The 20,109-nt window shown below is 45.1% G+C and overlaps 1 protein-coding gene across 2 annotated transcripts in view; it reads right to left on the reverse strand.

Moving 5' to 3' along the window:
• LOC142586857 (zinc finger CCCH-type with G patch domain-containing protein) overlaps positions 1-20,109 on the reverse strand; it is a 59,612-nt gene that overhangs the window by 29,169 nt on the left and 10,334 nt on the right. For both annotated transcript variants that reach the window (XM_075697741.1, XM_075697734.1), the window contains exons 8-10: positions 13,924-14,109; positions 9,136-9,230; positions 8,132-8,214 (exon numbers count right to left, since the gene is read on the reverse strand). In XM_075697741.1, coding sequence (XP_075553856.1) covers positions 8,132-8,214; positions 9,136-9,230; positions 13,924-14,109 — 364 coding nt within the window. The remainder of the gene's footprint in view (positions 1-8,131; positions 8,215-9,135; positions 9,231-13,923; positions 14,110-20,109) is intronic.

Consider the following 20,109-nt stretch of genomic DNA (forward strand, 5'->3'; position numbering starts at 1 on the left):
TTCTCAATTCAGATCATGTTTGCTCCAACAAATGCTATTCATAACAAAGTGTAACACAGTCGAACCTCATTAACACAAAGTCAAATTTGACACAGAAATACCTTTATTATGCAGTCAATCCCAGATATATCGAACTCAAAGAGGATTATGAAACAGTTCAATATATTGACGATTCAAAATATAAAATGTAACTACCTGAAGCTAAACCGAAATCTCTGCATGTCTCGGCCAGTTTCCCGAGATTGTAAAAAGTGGGACTTACCGATTTGCCAAAGCCCCGAGTCAAATGCACAAAAGCTTACTTAAAATTGTTCACAAACGCTGCAAGTCACTCACGCTGCAGAATGGTCTTTGCAATGCTAGCCCTAAAAGCCTGTGCTGCCCGGACATGAGACTGCGGTGCGCCTTGCATGCGTTGAAGTGCTTGTTGAGCGTTTTTATTCAAAATGGAAATGGACGCACTGCAGAAGTAAACTAGCCTGCTGGGTATGCACTCTGCCGCCATCAGCACACTTGTACTGTGAATCGCTCATGAACATGCACAGCTCCAAGTTCATTACAATATGCTGTTTAATGGCCGATCGTTATAGTATGTGGGCAACGAGTCAGGTGAATCGTTACGTCAGATTTCAGAACCAACTTCTGGTTGGAACCAGTTGCGCATGCTTCTTGACCGCCCTAAAAAGTCTGTGCGCCTCTTGAGTGCCGCTTAGTGCTCCGATGCCTCGCTGCCCAGCATACGTCCCTTCGTTCTCGGACTTTCCCCTCTTGTCCCTGCGTCGGTGACTGCCGACACTATACACATGCTGTTAGTTCCATGAGTAGCTTTCAACTTTATTAACATCAGTGTCCATTCCTACTCACGTGTAACTATGCAGGCATGAAGTGAATGCGTTCAGCACTCGAGAATCGCATGGCAATGAGTCTTGTGCACTGTTGCGCAATGGTCTTTCCATGAAGTGTGGATGTGGCATGCGGCAGTATTATTAAATTCAAACTGTAACATAAAGATCCATCCAGAATTCTAAAACACCATTCGCGGAAAGCCTTTGTTTACAAGAAACAAAGCCAGAAGTGCAGCATCTCTACTTCGGCATCCCAAGCCCGACACCACTCGGTGAAAACTTAGAATGTCATCCATGCTTTCTTTTGGGATGCATATCGGACCGGGAGGCTTTTGCGTTCTTGAAGCAGAGCGGCTATCTGCTCTTGCCAATCATGAACGGACACAGTTTGCGTGAGCCATGCTTCCATATGCACAGCGAGCAACTGAGAGCACTCCGCTCATTTTTACTCCATGGCATGTACTTCCCTTCAGATTTAATACAGTCAAACCTCGATATATCGAATTATTGCGCATATCAAACACTTTCTATATCACCTGGAAAATCTCATGAATTTTAATTTTTTATTTCGAACGGGCTCGGACGTAAAATCGATATATTGAACTCCGCCACCTCAGACCACATGCACTCCTTTGACAGGCGGTGAGCTTTCCCACAACACCCTCGAAGATAGTGGTGGCACGATAGGCGTTCCCGACTGCTGCGATTGCACCGAGGACGCCATGTGAATGTAGCAGCGTATGCACGCAGCGGCTTGGCTAGTTCGACAACGTCAACGACACATTGCATTTGTCGCACCGACTCCTCCTTGGTGCCACGCTCTGCACCTGCCGCACCTCGTGAGGACTGGGGGTTTGAATAACTGGGCTCACTCATAGATGTCTTGCCAGACGCCACTTAATACTTTGTCACTGACAATGTTTCAAAATGCTTCGATTGATGGACTTGGAGATCGCAGCAGAAGTAGCTGCCAAACGAAGATGCTGTCGAGGTTTATCCCGCAAGCGCTGATGTTGCCCCGCTCCCGACTTCAACTGAGGCTACGCCGGTCTACGCCGCTACTGTGGTGCGATAAAGGGCATCGGCCTATCACTTGTGGATCATTTAGACTACGTTGAGGACTTCGTGTTTAAGCATGCAGTTGCCAGTAAGCAGGCTACACTGCTATAGTACTTTCAGCCAAATAAATAAATACTTTGTGTGAAGCTTCAAGTGCGTATTACCTGCGCCTAGATTAGGGCGCGATCGGGGATCGCTGTTCGAAGCACGCGTTTGGTCTGCCTAGGCTGCCTAAGCCTGCCTAGGTTGTGCCGCGCACGTTTGGCCTGCCTAGTTGGCGCTGCCTAGGCTAATTGCGTGCGGCGCAATTGACCACGCACTCACGGCTGACGAAGTCGTCGCGGCCTAGGCCAACTGCACGCGGTGCAACCGAACGCGCACTCCGAACAATCCCTGATCGCGCCCTTGGTTCATTGATTGATTTGCAGAAGTTTTGATGCGTTTTTTATGTAATTTTATATATAGAATTTTGGGTATGTCGAACTCTTTCGCAATCACTACAATGTTCGATATATTGAGGTTCGACTGTATCTTGTTTGACAGCATCTGTCAAAACAGTGCCATTTCAATTTTGTCGGCATTAAATATTTCTAACAATGTGAGAAGTGACTGTTTTTCCCTTAGGAGAAGTGTGCTTGCAGGGGCGTGGCACGGTGCTGTGCAGCGTTCGATATATTGAATGTGGCGGTGAACGGGAGTTCAATGTAACCTAGCACATCACTACACTTTTGCACGAGGTTTTCAAGGGGATTTTATAATTATTCGATATAGACAATAATTCAACATATCCGAGTTTGATATATCCGGGATCGACTGTATCCGATATTCATCATAGGCATGTATTTGTTACATGCTAATATCAACGAGAAATATATCTAATAATTTGCTATTTCCGTGTTCATTACATTAAGGGTTTGCTTCTATAGCAAAGCATGCCTTGTTATTAACTAGTCCATTTTTGTCAGTGCCAAAGAGAGAGATATGGTAAGTGAGGAACTTGAGAGGGGTTCACACCAAAGCTGTAAAAATATGACCTAACATGCAGCGATGATCACTGTGAAATAATGGGGTACTGAAATTTTGGCAGGGATCTCGTGAAACTTTTTGGCATTTCTACGTGCTCCTGTTCATCCACTGGAAAAAGCCAAAGGATGTGCAAAATTTGTGACATAGACAATGCATTGACTGTTGCAGTTATACATAATACAGCCGAAAAATTTGCCTTTGTGTGAGGGGCCTGCAGAGGCTGCCATGGGGATGCCTGTCCTACATGGAGAAATACCGTAAAAACTCGCGTATAATACGAACCCGCATATATCCTCCTGAGACCCCGCTATGGGGATTTGTCCAATATATTGGACATTCAGATATGAGACAGTACTCCTGTGACAAGGCTTTCATCGTCATAAAACCGCACTGTACAACTATTGGACACCTGCTTGCGCCATCTATGCAGCATTGATGAAAATACATCGTTCAAATTCCCGCCGAAACAGTTCCACAATGGCGGCATTAAGCGGCGCGGCGTTTTACGGCAGCCGCCGGAGTAGTAAGCACTGTTTCTCGCATTTCTACCTGCTTTTACGGCATATCTTTGATTTTATATTAAAGGTAATACAACAGCGTACGCGCAGAATACAAAATTTTACCTGTTCGCGCGCTTACCTTTTTTTACTCTTCATTTGATTTCGCGTGTCCATTATGTTGGACGCTAGGACTCAACCCGGTTATTTTGACCGCGCTTTTGCGATGGCCTTGTTATGAACAGCAGGCGAGTACTGTTCGCGTTTAGCGGCTTGTGGACGAAATCGCGTCTCTTTTTTTCTTCGGGGGACCGGCCTCGCGTGTCTGATGAATTAAGCCAATAACGTTTCTTTTTTTCAATCCATGGCTTGGACCCGCAAGACACCTACTGTCGAAGGTGGTCTTGTAAGGGAAAAACATATCAATATCCCTCTACCAGATATTGTTCGCATGTACAACTTCAACATGGGCGGCGTTGACAAGGCGGACCGAATGATAAGTTACTACATGTAAAAGCAGGCGTCAACAAGTGGACAATCAGAGCCATCTTTCACCTCTTCGACATTGCCCTCAACAACTCCTGGGTGCAGAACATGCGGGACATACGCTCCCTAAAGAAACAGCGGAAAGATATACTCAAATATATGCAGTGCCACCAATCTGTTGCTGAGAGTCTCGTGGCTCAAGGGAAGAAGCAGGACGAAACGGAGAGTGAGAACGAAGCCGAGCGGCATCCGCCATCAAAGCAGGCTCGGCTGTCTCCTCGAGAACCCCAAGAAAAGAGCACTGCCCACTACTCAATACTGGCAGACACTACAAACGCTGCCCGTTGCAGACTACAGGGCTGCGACATGAAAACAAAGTTCTTTTGCACCAAATGTCGGCTCTTCTTCTGCATCACCAAGGACAACCAGGTGTCTTGAAATTGCCCACTGGAAATGAACACAAGAGCAAAATTTTTTTTTTGAGCAGAGGAATGCTCTTCTTATGTACTTTATTGAATACTTTGCCTTTTGAGTTATTAAAATATTTTTGCTCACGAGTTTTGCGTAATATCTGCGGTACGTCATTACGTGCGCGCTGGGTGAAGAAAGACCGGGTAGCATCCCAGTGTCCAATATATTGGACATCGCGCTGAGCTCAAATTATCACGGCTATTGAAAAAACATTTAACACTTTTCACCTACATAACCATACTGATTTATTCTGAAAGTTTCGGAAAAATCTGTGAACCCAAATGCATCCCGGGTCTCAGGAGGATATACGAGGTGAAACTTTTAAGACGCAAAATAGAAAAAAAAAGTTTTATCCGCGTATAAAACTCGAGGAAAACATTTATTTAAATTGCACTCCGCACTTCAATCGCTGCGCTCTCTTCGGATAGTTCCTTGTTGGACACATCTTTCCAGAGGTACTCATCCTCTGTACCATCGAGCGCATTCGAGATGCCGCACTTCTTGAATGTGGGACGCACAAGGTCCTCTGGTATGATGGCCCATGCATCCACAATCCACTTGCATAGTGTGGCTGGCGAAGCCCGCTTCAGCCGCCCAGTCGGCGTCACTGCAGGCTCACCTGAGCGCATCCAATCTGCATAACACCGCTTGACCGCGTCCTTGAACAGCTTGTTCACGCAAACATCTAAAGGCTGCAGCTGAGACGTCATCCCACCCGGGATAATGACGAGTTCAGTGCCGGATTCGCACAACAGCCTCTTCACTGAGTCGGCCAAATGGCAATGAAATGCGTCCAGCACGAGGTTGGACAGGAACAACAACAGTGTGCCGGGCCACCTACACCAGACGGACTTCATCGAGTCGAGAACAAGATTCTCGTTCATCTAGCCTTTCTCATGGCATCTCACAACCGAATTTTTTTTGGCAGCTCCTTCCCTTCAGGCACTGTCTTGCACTTGAAGACGACATAAGGCGGGAGCTTGCGTCCGTCTGCCGTGCACGACAACCTGACAGTAACTCGCGTTTTCTCATTGCCAGTGGACCAGACATAAACTTCTTTAGAGCCCTTTTTGTGCACAGTGAGGGGCAATGGCATGTCCAGATAAACGTTTGGTCAGCATTGCCGATTTGCCCTAGCTGGAAGTTCTTGGACTTGCGCAGCAAAATAACATAACGCTGGAAAGCCACATGCAGCTCTTCGAACAATTCGGGCAGCTTTTGCGAAATCAAAGTTCGGCGGCGTAAGGAAAATCCAGCACGGCACATGTAGCGATAAATCCAGTGCTTGCTCGCTTTCACAGGCAGAGCTCATTAGCCCTTTTTCTCTTACAAGCTCCTTAGCTTTTGCTTGCATAAGCTCCACGCTAACAGCTAGATGCGCGGCTCGCTGTTGGTGCACGAACTCTGTCAGGGAGAGTTCGATTTCCGGGAATGTCCCGCTCTTCAGGCCGCGAAAGCTTCTGCGCGTTCCGCTGCACGCAAAAAGGGCTTCCTTCTGTTGATGCCATCCGCGAATGCTTCTCTCGTCGACTCCAAACTGCCTCCCAGTTGCACTGTTGCCAATGTCCTGTGCGGCTAAAATAACCTTTTTCTTGAAAGCAGCCGAGTACTGTTTTCGTGGCCCGGACATCTTGGTCCTTCAATGCGGAATAAAAAAGATGCACTTCGCAAAGCATGGTTTGCACGTGTGCTGCCAAGGTGCGCACTCAACAATAAAGAAATGATGCTGTAGTCACGCAGCAATAACGAAACCAAGCCGTAGCCACGCTGCAATAATGAAGTCAAGCCATAGCCACGCAGCAATAATGAAACCAAAACTTCTAGCCCAGATTTCTGACAAATTTTTTCGGATCCGCACACAGTACGAAGCGAAAATTTGGGACGCTAATAATAGGAAAAAATCTCATATTATACGTGGGTTTTTACGGTAGTCACCTGTGGGAATTATGTATAGTCACGCATCATGCAATGCCCACTTTGTACTCTATTCTTATGCCCATGCACCAGACCGTACAGATGCTACTGTTCAGCCTGTTACAACGAATAGCTGTTAATGCCACAGCCAGCCAGCCACGTGCCATTCCAAAACACATACAGTCTGCAAGAAACAGTTATCCTCATGCTGTCATGGCAATGAAGCTCATTTCCAAAAAGCTGTTCATGCCACACTGCGCACCATAGCTGTTATGTTGCATCCTGTCCACATCAATAAATAATTGTCATCACATTCATGATGAGAATGATGATGACAAAATTAAATACAGAAGTTCAAAGAATTAACTGCAACCAGTTTTGACCCTGAGACTTTCAACTATGAAATATTCTGCTCCAGCCAACTGCACCGTGATAACAATGCATTTGTAAGCACTAAATGCAGCAATGACTAATGGGGCACCCATTGCGGTTCATGCCAGACTTAAACCATCAACAAGGTGACAGAAGGCAAGCAAAAGTCTAGTACAGCCACAGTTCTCATGGAAGAAGAGCAGTGAAGAACAACACCTCGTGATAGTAGTCCAGGCTTGCATAATGCTGCTGACACAGCCTATTTCAATGGCAATTTCAATGTCAATTCCAATGTGTCATCAGTGCCGCCTGTGGCATAAATGCTGTTTGCTATCTATAATCTGTAGCTGCTGAAAATTGCGCCGATCTCTTGATATTTTTAGGGGGCTTATGGCTAGAGACATGCAAATATTTAAAACATTTATTATCAAACTCTGTTATTTGAGTAAAGTTAAATTTAAGAATTTATTAATTGAAATCAAGAAATATTCATTACCAGCCAAATATACAGTATCAGAATTATATTTGAACACACATGGAAAATGCACTTTGCAAAGCCCCTTAAAATGACTTCTGATGACCTGATTTAACCAGAAATACTTAACCCTTCCTGCACTCAATCACTGCTCCAGAACATTAAGGCTCACAATGCATTGTTGTTGTGGAGAGGCAGAGGCTTACGAGCTAGTGGATCAGTGAATTACTTTTGCATGGTACCTCACAGTTAGTTATCCAATAATGCTTCCTCCATGGGGTGCTAGCAGGTTTTCTGCATCAAGGTATGTAAAATACCGTTTGGTTTACTTATTGAACAGATTCTGGTCTACACTTCTAGGCTTCCTCCTATATATAATCACACTGCAACATTACTCAACATTAACGAACTTGATACTAAATTTAACACTATTCGCCAATACTTTTAAAAAAAAATTGAATTGTGTTTAACATACTAAGTTGCACAGTAGGCTATGAAGTATGCCGTAATGGAGTGATCTAGATTCATTTTGACCAGTTGGAGATTTTTATCATGCCCGTAAATAGAAATACATGATAATTTCTGCGTTCCGCCCCCCTCGTAACATGGCCACCACAACCAGAACCAAACCCGCAGCCTTGTGTTCAGCAGCAAAAGGCCATAACCACTGAGCTACCATGACGGGTAGCTTCCTTACTCAAAACTGAAATCAAGCAAAATTTTCAAACTATTCACACTAGGTGGTGCCTCCTTATCCAAAAGCACCAAACTGCATCCTCTGTGATGTGTCAAAAACATCAAGTATCAATTGTTGATTTCCTCACAACATTGTAGCAAAACAGTTCATGTCAGATACTGCCAAATGTTGCAGCTTTAAAACTCACCACAAAGATGGCTTTACTTTCACAACATGCATGCACACCACAGTGCTATGTTCATGCAATTAAACTAAAGATTAATTTTTTGCATTTACGCATTTTTCCCACCTGTCTTTATTCCTGGCAGAAGAATGTCCCAGCCTTACAATTTCACGTTCTGCTCTTTTTATTGCTTCTGTGACTTGTAGTGCCTGAAACAATGACACACAAATATTTGCACAAAGGATAAAAAATGAAGACAACAGAAATACTACAGCCAAGCCCATTTAGGACAAAGCTGATCAACATGCAACACGGGTTTGTTACCTCCAGAAGTCAATACTAGTTAATGTGGCCCTACTGCCTTTTATGACTGGTGACCAGCAGCAGCTACAGGAAAACTGAAGCTATGCACATGTTTATTGTATGCAATGAGACATTTTCGTATGCAGGTAAACTCTATAGTGTTCGTTGCTTTCCTAGCTAACTTCTAAAAATGACTGCAATGATATGCCAAACAAAATAAGAACAGTTGGTTGACTTGCCAGACAAAACTAGTCTTCAAAAGCTGTGCTGACGGAAGTCCCGGAATCATAGTCAAAGAGGTCAATGGCAAAAGCTGCTGCGCAACTCTAGGAGGGAAACTGCAGAATACTGGGCACAGTGGTCCTGGATGTGTTTGAACAGGAGCGAGACCATTCACCTCGTCTTGAGCACTCACACTGTGACCTCAGTACTTTCTTTTGGTTGCCACGACAAGATCACTATAGGCACACTCAGCCGCCATGCGACCTACCTACCATTAATAAAAGTAACCCTCAAACTGCATAGTAAACTTCTTTTTTTCTTTCTTCCCCTTTTTTTGTCTCTATCCACTATTAGCTATCATTCTTCACGCCCATTGCTGGAGGTCACAACTACCACACGTAATTCACTGCACCGTACATGAATATGTGCCAACTTGGTACCACAGTAGTGGCATCTCAAGTTCACGGACTTCTTATCTGAAATGCAGCACTGTAGTTCTAATGTGCAGTCTTGTTACATTTCCCATGTTGGTGCTCATGAGAAGTGGATTTGAATGTAGGACACATAAGGCATAACGGTTAAATGCCTGAGTCAAGGGAACTTACCTCAATACCCAGGCCTCTCACTGAAACCGATTTCAGATCCTGACTGCTATTTGCTTCCTTCTGGATATTATACTGTTCACCAGCATTTTTAGAATCTGCAGGTAAGCAAAAGACAACAATGAACTGCAGAAGTTACAAACAATGTACCGCACTTTTCGGTGTATCGCAATTTCCCTAAAAAATTTTTCATTGGTGCTACTAATACAATCGTGCAACTTATACAGTATGTCCCAGATGTCATGCTGGGACACGGCTGCTAATGCTGCCATGCACGTTTTCTTGTACAACTGAAAAAAGAAACGGACATATTGGTCGTGCCAGCGCGCATGCTTTTGTGATACATAATGCATACACAGGGCATCCTAGCTGTCATGGCTCGCATTTTTTAAAAAAAGACAGGCCATTCTACACGAAGATGCCCAAGTGCACATTGTTCACAGTCAAGTAGAGTAGCAGCCAGCAATTTTTTTGTTGATGCCATTGAATTTAATAATTACCTGCAATTAACTAAATTTTAAATTCCTGCTCTGAATGCCGCGCCATCAATGAAGAATTTGTGGGAAATTGAAAAAAACTTAGGAGTGCCATATTTTTGGCAAGGCACTTTCTGTCTGCTTATTTTTTCCGGCTGATAAAGAAAGCCCGCAAGAAATTAGAAGTATTGCGTGACTAACCGTCCGCCCGCATCAAAAAGCAGTGCCCTCAGACGAGCTCCATAACAGTAGTGGCAGAACTGGTGCTTTACCTGTCGCGCCCCACTTGCAACAGCACGGCGCCTTGCTGCTGATAAGCAAAGAGTGCTGATAACTCATGGTTATTGCAACATGGAAAGACTGCGATCACTCCTATGGACCATCCATGTTTGAGGGCGCTGCTTTTTGATGCAAGCCGACGGTTAGTCACATGATACAGTCGAATCTCGATCAATCAAACTCGAAGGGTTCTGAAAATTTGTTCAAATTAAAGGAAGCTAATTGAAAGGAGGACTCACCTTATGTGCACTGAGTTAACACACGAGTGGGAAGTTCCACTAGATTTACTCACACGTATTTACAAATTACAGTCAGTTATTAGGCGTAGTGGTGCTCGTACTATGATAGGAGATGGCGGGTGCATGCGTATACAATGGAAACAAGCATACCATGTACCATGACAATTGCCACTTCGAATTTTTGGTATGCTTTACTGCGTAAGCCTCTTGTATTGGGGCAAAGTTCACTTTCGGGAACTGTCAATAAGCAATGCGCCGTGCTTTCCGCACTCCGAAGCCACTGGCGAGGATTACAAAGGCAGAGTTCGGCGCCATTGCTAACAGTGGCGAATTGTTTCAATGAAAAACACAGCACAGAACAGCAAGCAGCCTGATAGCGAACGTCAAAGTAGCTAGGACTAGCATCGCCACATTGTGGCTACGGCTGCCAGAGGATCTGCGTGCGAGAGCACCAGCTCGAGGAGGCACGCATAATCAAAATGGTGGTGGTGGTGACTCCGTTTCGGACCTGCGATCATTGCAAGAAGTCCGGAAAGTCAGACAGCGAAGGTTTTTTGGTGACCAAAATTTCAGACGTTCTTATACATTGACTCTATGGGGTACGTGGCGGTGCCGCGACATTAACAGAAGTCACTAACCCATCACGAACAGAAGTAATCGGTAATGCGCGCATGCACATGCCTGCACACAAATTTCCGTCACAATTTTTTTTTTTTAAAGACTGCGGCGTTGAGGAGTCTCTCCCATGCTTTTCCTCTATGGCGGGGTCAGAGGAATGCTGGTCGGAAGCGCTGCCGCATGGTTTGGCGTGCTGCTGAGAGCATTGTCGGAGCACCGTATGTTCGAATTAACCGTTGAAAATGCTTGTGCGTTCAAATTACCCGGCATTTTCGCCCATTAGAATACACATAATTTTGACTGGACCACAGCGTCAGTTTATTCTGAATAAACTGGAAGTTCGAATTAAGTGTGTTCGAATTAACGAGATTCGACTGTATTGTTCATTTTTCACGGGGTTTCATCAGCTGGAAAAAATAAACAGGCAAAAATTAACTGGCTGAAAACATGCCAGTATGAATCTTCTTTCAATTTTCTACAAATTCTACATCGACAGCACGCCATTCATAGCAGAGATTAAAGAATTGGATAATTGAATTAATTAATGAACTCAATCGCATGAACAAAAAGATTACTAGCGGCTGCTCTGCTCGACCGTGAATAATGCGCACTTGGTTATTTTTGCGTAGAATGGCCCGTCCTATTTAAAAAATGTGATGCATGACAGCTGGGACACACTGTACTGCATTATACAGGGCGTCCCAACTATCATGTACAAAGTTGCAAAAAATATGCAAATGCCACGTTGATGGACAGAACCAAGGTAATGTTATTTGCTGTCGTTTGGAGATGCTCAGATTATTTTTCGCATTCTGCCTGATTACATAATTAGTCTTAATTAATAAACTTAGCAAATATTATAATTAGATAAAAAGTGTCAATGAGAAAATTGTACAGTGACATCAAAAACTCCTGATACAGGTTTCTGTTGCTCAATACGTGCTACATAAAAGTGCTCTTCCGAGCGTGAAAGAAGCCCACGAGGACATGCCAAATTGCCGCATGACTGGCCACTCGAGGCCCTTTGCATGCATTCACGGGCTTCTTTCACGGTCAGAAGAACAATCCAAGTGGCGCCAGTATCTACGCGATTAAGTTTTCACTTCATGCAGGAGGATTACGACGACAATAGAGCTTTAGCATATCCAGTATTCAGGTAAAAGCAAGCACAAGCGGACTGGGCGTTTTACAGGATGAGCAGAGGTGCAAACGTGAACGGCCTGCATGGTAGAGCCATCTGGTGACACAGAGCTCAACCAGACAAACAGACAGCTAATATAGCAGTAACTAAGTGTATTTTGCTTTGCTGCTGGTGTAAATTTTTGGCAGGAGTGTAATCGTGAGCACATTGTCTTTTTAAATGTTTAAAATGTTTTACACTTGGTTACAGCAATAGTAAGCTCTGTGTTTGGTTGGTTAAGGTCAGCACCACCACGTGGCTGGACCATGCAGGCTGCCCAGGCCACTCACATTTACGCTAAATCCCTTTCATCACAGTGGTAGTAGTATGGAGGGGCTTTAGTTTACGCCTCGGCCCATCTGCCAAAGCACCCAGCTCACCTGCGGTTACCAAAATACCAGATATGCTCGGCGTTGCAACAGAATGCTCGCAATGCATGCTGCTTGGATAGTTCTCGCAGGGGATCGACGGCTTTGAACGCTGGCTCCAAGGAAATTGGAAGCAGACGTCATGACGTCATATCCCGACTCAGAGCCAGTGAAGGCGAAGCATAGCCCCGATTGCAGGGCGAACAAGTTGAGGAGAAAAAGCATGGCCAGGGAGGAGGGAAACTTGCAATTGTTCGTAGGTCTCTTAATATGAGATGCTTCACTTAAATTGTGGTGCTAATGTTTTACTTATCTATACCCTACGAGCCAACAAAATTTGTCCAAACTGTTTCAGGGGCCCTATAAGTACTAACACTACTACAGTTTTCTATGTGAGCAGACACTACATACATACACAAGAAATGATGGCAATCAATGGGACTTATGTGACAGTAATGTGTGAGCATTAGTTTTCTCCAGAGAAGGTGTCCATCGCTACTTTTAACTGTAATGCCCACAGAACACAAACACAGCCACTAACGAAACTACCAGAACATGGGACAAGTGTTGGGACTTGTCCACGAGCGAAGTGCATCAGCTGAGGGCTGAGTGCCAACTGTGCACATTCCAGTGCACTGCGCATGCCGCCTCCTTCATGTGCTTCCTGCCCTTTCACCTGCACCGGCCTTCTCTCCACCCCTCTCCCCTCCAGAAGAACTTCACTTTGGCCTAGTTGGTATTTACTGCATATCATATTGACCGCAAAAAAGACGGGGACAGAGGGAGAGAACACATAAACAGCACGGGCGGCTCTCCCCTCCTTTGCCGTACACAAGCTGACGGCCATGTTTTCATTGCATGACTGTTCTAAATTACGGGGTTTTACGTGCCAAAACCACGATTTATGAGGCACACCATAGTGGGGGACTCCGGAATAATTTGAACCACCAGGGCTTCTTTAATGCGCACCTAAATCTAAGTACATGGGTGTTCTTGCATTTCGCCCCCAAGAAAATGCGGCCGCTGTGGCCAAGATTCAATCCCGCGACCTTGTGCTTAGCAGCCCAACACCATAGCCACTAAGCAACCACGATGGCTAGCATGACTGTTCTAATGTCGACATATTAAAAAATTTACACAAGTACTTGTAAACTGGTGCCTGTAAGGTGCTCATTTTATCCGTTGTATCCATACTGCCTATGAGGGGCATAACCTATTGAAGTAGTCAAGTTCTCCCCAACTTTGTCTCATTGCTGCTATTGCAGAGTGCTATTTCAAGCAGCACTATTTGTGTGCTACTAAGGAGTATCAGTGTGTAAGAAAGAACACTTACAAATTATCTCAATTATTCATTTATCACATAAGGTTTAAGGCTCGGCTTCCTCTTGGGAAGTATCTTGCAGTAAAGCCCAGTGAATAGGACAATAAAAAAGCTACCGTATCGTATTTATGATCCTGAATCTAAAGCAAGGTACACTGTTAGACTAGACATCACAAAAAAAAAAAAGACATTGTGGTGTGTTTGTGCAAATACATCAACAATGATATGAGGCCTTTCTGAGGCCTCCATAAAAAATATGCTATCTAGCAATGAAACATGTCTTTGATTAGGCTCAAATAAGAGTACTCACCCTTTTTTGAGAATATCTGACCATTCAAAAAGTCAAACACTGATTCAGGTTGTGCTGCTTTGTGGTAACGCCTTTCAATCTTCTCTTCCTCTCTCTTCATTTTAAGCAGCATCTTTTTTTGCACTTTGGCTGAATCCTGTGTCATGCCCAGTTCCTTCAGCTCCATGCACTTGTCTAGTGACTTTCCTGGAACATAACATGACAAGAACAACACAATTACTTTAGTGCAGCTGTGCCTGCTTTCTCATTAATGTACTTGGATACAATGAGCCTGGAAGAAGCAGAATGAAACAGTTTCAACTTCCACTGTGCACTGTGTCAAGGCAGTGAATTCAGTCCACAGTGCTCAATAAACAAGCATCAACAAAATATTTCAGTGCTCTGACTCAGAACAATCCCCAGAAAGCTATGCAATCTATGTTTATGCATTATTTGACCAAGTAGATAGAAGCTATGGATATAAAATATATGATAATAAACAGTAATTAGTTAAACTTATGATGCATAACTTTGAACATGAGTCTAACTACAAAGATGAATTATCAATTCTTAGAATTCTAGAGTAAGGACCACAGCCACATGCTTCAAAGTATAGTAATCAAATTCAGCCCTCTGTGTTACACGATTATAAGTTTTTCAAACCACAAGAACATCTGTTGCCTCAATGGTCATCTTCAATTTAAAGGGGCCCTCAAACACTTTTTAAGCCATAGTTTTTCGGTCGCGGGTTGCATAGATTGACAGTTGGAGAGATAAATGCAACAAGAATGGACGCGATAGGGGTACGCAGTTTGAAGGTATTCAGCCGAGAAATCTCAAAATACAGGAAAAGAAAATGCATGCCCTCATCTCAACTTCTGTGCGGTCTTGTGACCCCATTTCTTTCTCACATTGATGTAATCCCTTGCTGCCAATGGTAAGAGCCGGAAGCACCTATGTATGTGGAAGTTTACACTCCATGGCTGCCTACATGTTCTATTTTCACAGATCCTGGTTAATCCAGTGTGCTGATGACGCTGGTCGAACAACCTGGGACTGAGCAACATCTCTTCTCTTCAGCTCAGCTTTAGTTCAGTGCAGCACCGCGAACAAAAAGGGTGCAGCAACAATGATGCACCAAGGTGAGAAACCTACACTACGAGAACAACGTGCAAAACAAGGCAGTGAGGTGACAAGGCTGCTCAAGAGCATACAAAAGCGAGAAGAGCAGCTTTTGTGCTCAGAGGCCAGAGATATGGCACCATATCAGAGGCGAAAGAACTGCCAGTGCCTCTACCTATTTTTGTAGTTGTAGTGATTTTTTTTACGACCATATCTGTTTGCGTTAATATAAAGATTACAGCAAACAAAATTAAAATCAATTTTTAATTCATTACATTGCCTGCAACTTAGATTTAAACCAATCACAGAGCAGCAAGTTTTGACGTCCATGATAGTTTTGGTGAGCACCACTGGGCAATGATGCGGTCGGCAGCAATGTACTGATTTGTTTGCGTGATTAAAACATTAAATATTTCAATATCGTTGCTTTTATCTACACTACAAGCATGTCCAACCGCCAGTCTACGCAATGTGCAACAGAGAGATGGTGCCTTGAAAAGTGTTCGAGGGCCCCTTTAACACCTTACTGCATGAATTCAGCTTTCTTTTCTCTTGAAAAAAAAAATTAGGTGAAGCTTTGTTCACGCCAGACATGCCCAAACTTCAACGTTTAATATATATATATATATATATATATATATATATATATATATATATATATATATATATATATATATATATACCTTGAAGGCCAGACCATGGCTGAAACATCAATATATCTCTTCATACAGGCATCTACTTCACTATGTATATCTGCCCGAAACCAGAAACGCTTTTTTCTGGGTTGAAGTTGTGGGGATGCGCGACTCACGCGCGTCCCCAGATATCTTGTTTTCCCCCATCTCCTGCAATCCCGCTTCGCCGCGTGGCCTGCGTGAGCGCCCGCGCCCACATCTGGCGCCCAACGTGGGGCTCTTGGGACATCGGACGATAGATTAAGTTTGCTTCGTTCGAGACCTTTGTTTGAACTGAAGGTAGGCCTAGCGTGAATTTTGATCGCTAACATCGGCGGCGTGCTTTCTTGAGCGAGGTGATGGTGGCTGTAGTGTGTTTGAACATGTCAACATGCTAAGCCTTTTCGCAAGTGTTTTTTTTTTAATGACATTCGTCAGCACGAGAGCCACGTGGTCTGCATCCTGGGAGAGCGAGGCTGAGCGCCCGCGGAGCAGTGGCAAGCCTGAAGCGAGTGAGTACGGACGCCTCGTGGGTGGTCCGAATTTCTTATGTAAATAGCTTCTTCTATCTCTTTGACTCGGATGAAGTCGCGGCTCTGGGAGCCGGGTGGCCGCGGGCCACGGGTGCCACTAGGGCTGACTGGTATTGCGGCCTGGCACCGGGCGCTCCGACACCGTCTAGGACGGTGGGCGCCGTCAACTCGGATGCTGTGTGCACCGAGCGGAGTAGGACCACCTCACAGAGCTGACGTATCCTCGCGGCTGCCTGTTTTGCACTCATTTTGGGTGTTGTTTTTGGATGCCGGTTGTTGTCAGGGTAGCGACACTTTAGGCCTAAGGCTTTACGAAGCTGCCTGTCGCACGTGGAGGGACACAACCTGGTGGATCGTGGCGTTGAGGGGTTGCAATTTGCTTCCCTAGTTCTATTTCGCCTCGCACGAATTGAAATTACTCGTTCGACTCAAGGAAGCGAGCTTCGTTCACATGAACTTAGCATCTGAGTAGCTGCCCGATCTTTGCTAGCCGAGTTGAACATCGTACCACGCGTGCGATGCGCATGTAGAATTCCTCTCCCTTGCACTACTTTAGTGTTGGCCGAGTGTGTTGAGTGTACGCAGCGTGATTGGAGTCACCCCTGGCTTGCTGTCACCTGCACATCGTCTGCGCTACTGCTCCGGACTACGATCGAGCCACCCCGGGCGATGGTGATGCTGTGGCCAGTTCGGCGCAGCGACTTCGGCGGCCTCCTGTATCCAGCTCACAACCCTCGGCGACGGACAAAAGAACCGGCGGTCACCGACAGCTACTGCGGCTCTCGCCAGCAGGGCGCGTCGGCGCGAGCGACGCTTGCTCGTTCAGACTACTGCGTCGTCGTTTCCGGAGTCCTGGCCTGGAATCGTGCCGCCGAGTCTGCAAAGCTGCCGCTGTGACCGGCGGACGCCAGCGGTGCACCCAAGGACAATGTCGGCTCGCATGCTATGGACAGCGTGGACATTTCCTCGTCGCGGCCACTGTTTAATGTTCTACCTTGTTCGCAAAGCACAGTTTGATGTTAGACCGTGTCACATGTTTCGCCAGAGTATGTAGTGATTTAAGGTTGGGGGGATGTGGGGATGCGCGACTCACGCACGTCCCCAGATATCTTGTTTTCCCCCATCTCCTGCAATCCCGCTTCGCCGCGTGGCCTGCGTGACGCCCGCGGTGGTCGATGTGGTTGAAGCGCAGCGCGAGAGATGGCGCGAGTGTTGCGCTGCTACCGGCGGGGTTACTTGGGTGCGGGAGCGGAAGGCGCTCTCTTTTTGGGTTCGGGAAGCAAGCGGGACGGACGGGCCGTGCTGCGCGTGCGCCGACCCATGCTTCTGCGAGACCGTCTCGCGTGGCCGCCTTGGAATGCGCCACCGTTGGCATGACCATACACGCGAACGACCAGGCGTTGGGATCCAGCATGGGGCGAACATATTTGCTCGCTGTGCGGTCGCGGTAAGTCGGACTTCTAGATTTGTCGCGCGCCCATCGGCATGTTTTGTGGATAGCAACTCGGCTAGCAGGCATTGATCTATGAAAGGTGCAATAAATGCCCTTGTGATTGTTTGCACTACTGTGTTGTCGTTCCTTTGTCCCAAGAGTACGGGAGGAGAACTCCACAAAGTTTGAAGTTTATTCTGATAAAAAGCATATACAAAGGTGGGTATAATATTATACAGAAGGAGGTTCCATAGCGAAAACACTGTAGGGGGACCTCCTATGATATGTTAAATGAAATGGAAAACTACTGAACAGCAAAAACGAGTAATAAGGAACAGCTACAATGAAAAAAAAATTATTAGGTTTTATGAGCCAAAACCCCGATCTGATTATGAGGCACATCATAGTGGGGGACTTCAGAAATTTGGACCACCTGGATTTCTTTAACGTGCACCTAAATCTCAGTATACGGGTGTTCTCGCATTTCGCCCCCATCGAAATGGGGCTGCCATGGCTGAGATTAGTTACAATAAAATACGAGCAGTAACACAATTATTAATAAAACAATTAAGCAAGTACAATCATTTCAGGGATTCAACAATTCTATACTCCGTTCAATACATAGCAGTAAATGCTGTGGAAGCTATGCAAATTCGGTCAAGAAAATTTATCACTCCGAGTGTTCCGTCCATGCTTCGCTGCATGCCAAAAGCATTTGCTCACGCGAGCATGAACGTGAGGCTCCTCGCGACGGGTTGCAAATAAGAAACCCCGAAAAGAACAACAGAAATAGAAATGATCTAAAAATTAAAATTAAATTAAATTATCGGGTTTTACGTGCCAAACCCGTTTCTGATTATGAGGCACGCCATAGTGGAGGACTCCGGAAATTTCGGCCACCTGTGGTCCTTTAACGTGCACTTAAATCTAAGTACATGGGTGTTTTCGCATTTCGCCCTCATCAAAATGCGGCCGCCGTGGCCGGGATTCGATCCTGCGACCTCGTGCTCAGCAGCCCAACACCATAGCCACTGAGCAACCACGGCGGGTTAAAAATGATCTAAAACAATGCATTAGCAGTCATACACCCCAGTGTGTTTGTTTCTAAGGATTAAAACTTCTTTTATTCAATACTGAGCCTACATAAAAGTTGCACACAACTGCGGTCAAAAAACATACTACTATATACCCAAGTGCGAACAAAGCCACTGCAAGAAGTCTCTCTAGACTCCACAGCGTTGACTGCTATGTATGGAACGGAGTATAGTCAATGAATACATAGTCATTATTCAGCAAAAAAACAATAAAGGACAGGTTATTTCATTTGTAAAATTGTGTTATTGGTTACAAATAAAATCATGAAGCAAAGTTTAAATGATGACATGGAAACAGCAACTTTAATATTACAGTTCAGCCCAACTATATCGAACTCGTTTACATTGAATTATTCTATATATCAAACAATTTCTGGGCACGGTATAATTACAATTAGTATATATATCAAAAATTACGCTTACATTGAATAAAAATAGCAAGGACTCCCAATATATTGACTCCTGATATATCGAATACAGCGTAAAAGTGCCCCCAAAAGTTGGCTTGCCCTCGCGATGGCGGGGAAACTTGGCAGCGTGGGTCCATCCAACCGCTCTCCCTACCGTGACCGCACTGCCTCAGGCGAGCCATCGACACCCTCCTGCAAAAAATGATCCTGGCCCGCCCGCAGCGCTTGCTCATACAGCCAATCAGAGGCTCTTGTGCCCTTGTCGTGCAAGATGGCGAACATGCGAGTTGTCTCGCTGCTTTTCTGGTTCATTGTGTTTGCGCCTTGTGGGCCTTCTCCTGACGTGCTGCTGTGATGAAGAAGCAGAATTCGCCTTTCGTCGTGAAGCTCAAAATCATAAATCAGGTCGAACGTGGTGAGAAGTTTGATGTCCCCGCAGTGTGCAAGATTCCGAGGAGCAGTCTCAGCACATTCTTGAAGAATAAGGGGGAGATTAGGGCTAAAGCGGACAAACTCATGACCCAGTGCCCGTGGCGCCCAACGCATACGCATGGCCGTGTACAAGTAGTTCATCCGAAACTGCTTACAGAGTAATCAACTTTGATCCAAACTGATTCGCAGTTCCAGATGTTTAGATGAATACCTAGCCTTCGTCTATATCTGATCCCGGAAAGAATAAACATGACTGCACCACCATGTTGTGATGAAGTACGGTTGCAATATTCAGCATTATATGATGGAAAGCAGTAGAGATTCCTATCACTATCACCAAACCATGTCTATGAAACACATATTATCGAGAATGAGTGGACACATCTGGACAACAGCACTTGAAATTTGTGAAAATGCTTTCACAGACTATGTGAATTAAAGTGAATCACTGAATGATAGCTATTGATAAAAAACAAATTTAATGGCATTAATGAAAATGTATGACAATCA

Source organism: Dermacentor variabilis, chromosome 1, assembly GCF_050947875.1.
Source record: "Dermacentor variabilis isolate Ectoservices chromosome 1, ASM5094787v1, whole genome shotgun sequence".
Lineage (NCBI taxonomy): Eukaryota > Metazoa > Arthropoda > Arachnida > Ixodida > Ixodidae > Dermacentor > Dermacentor variabilis.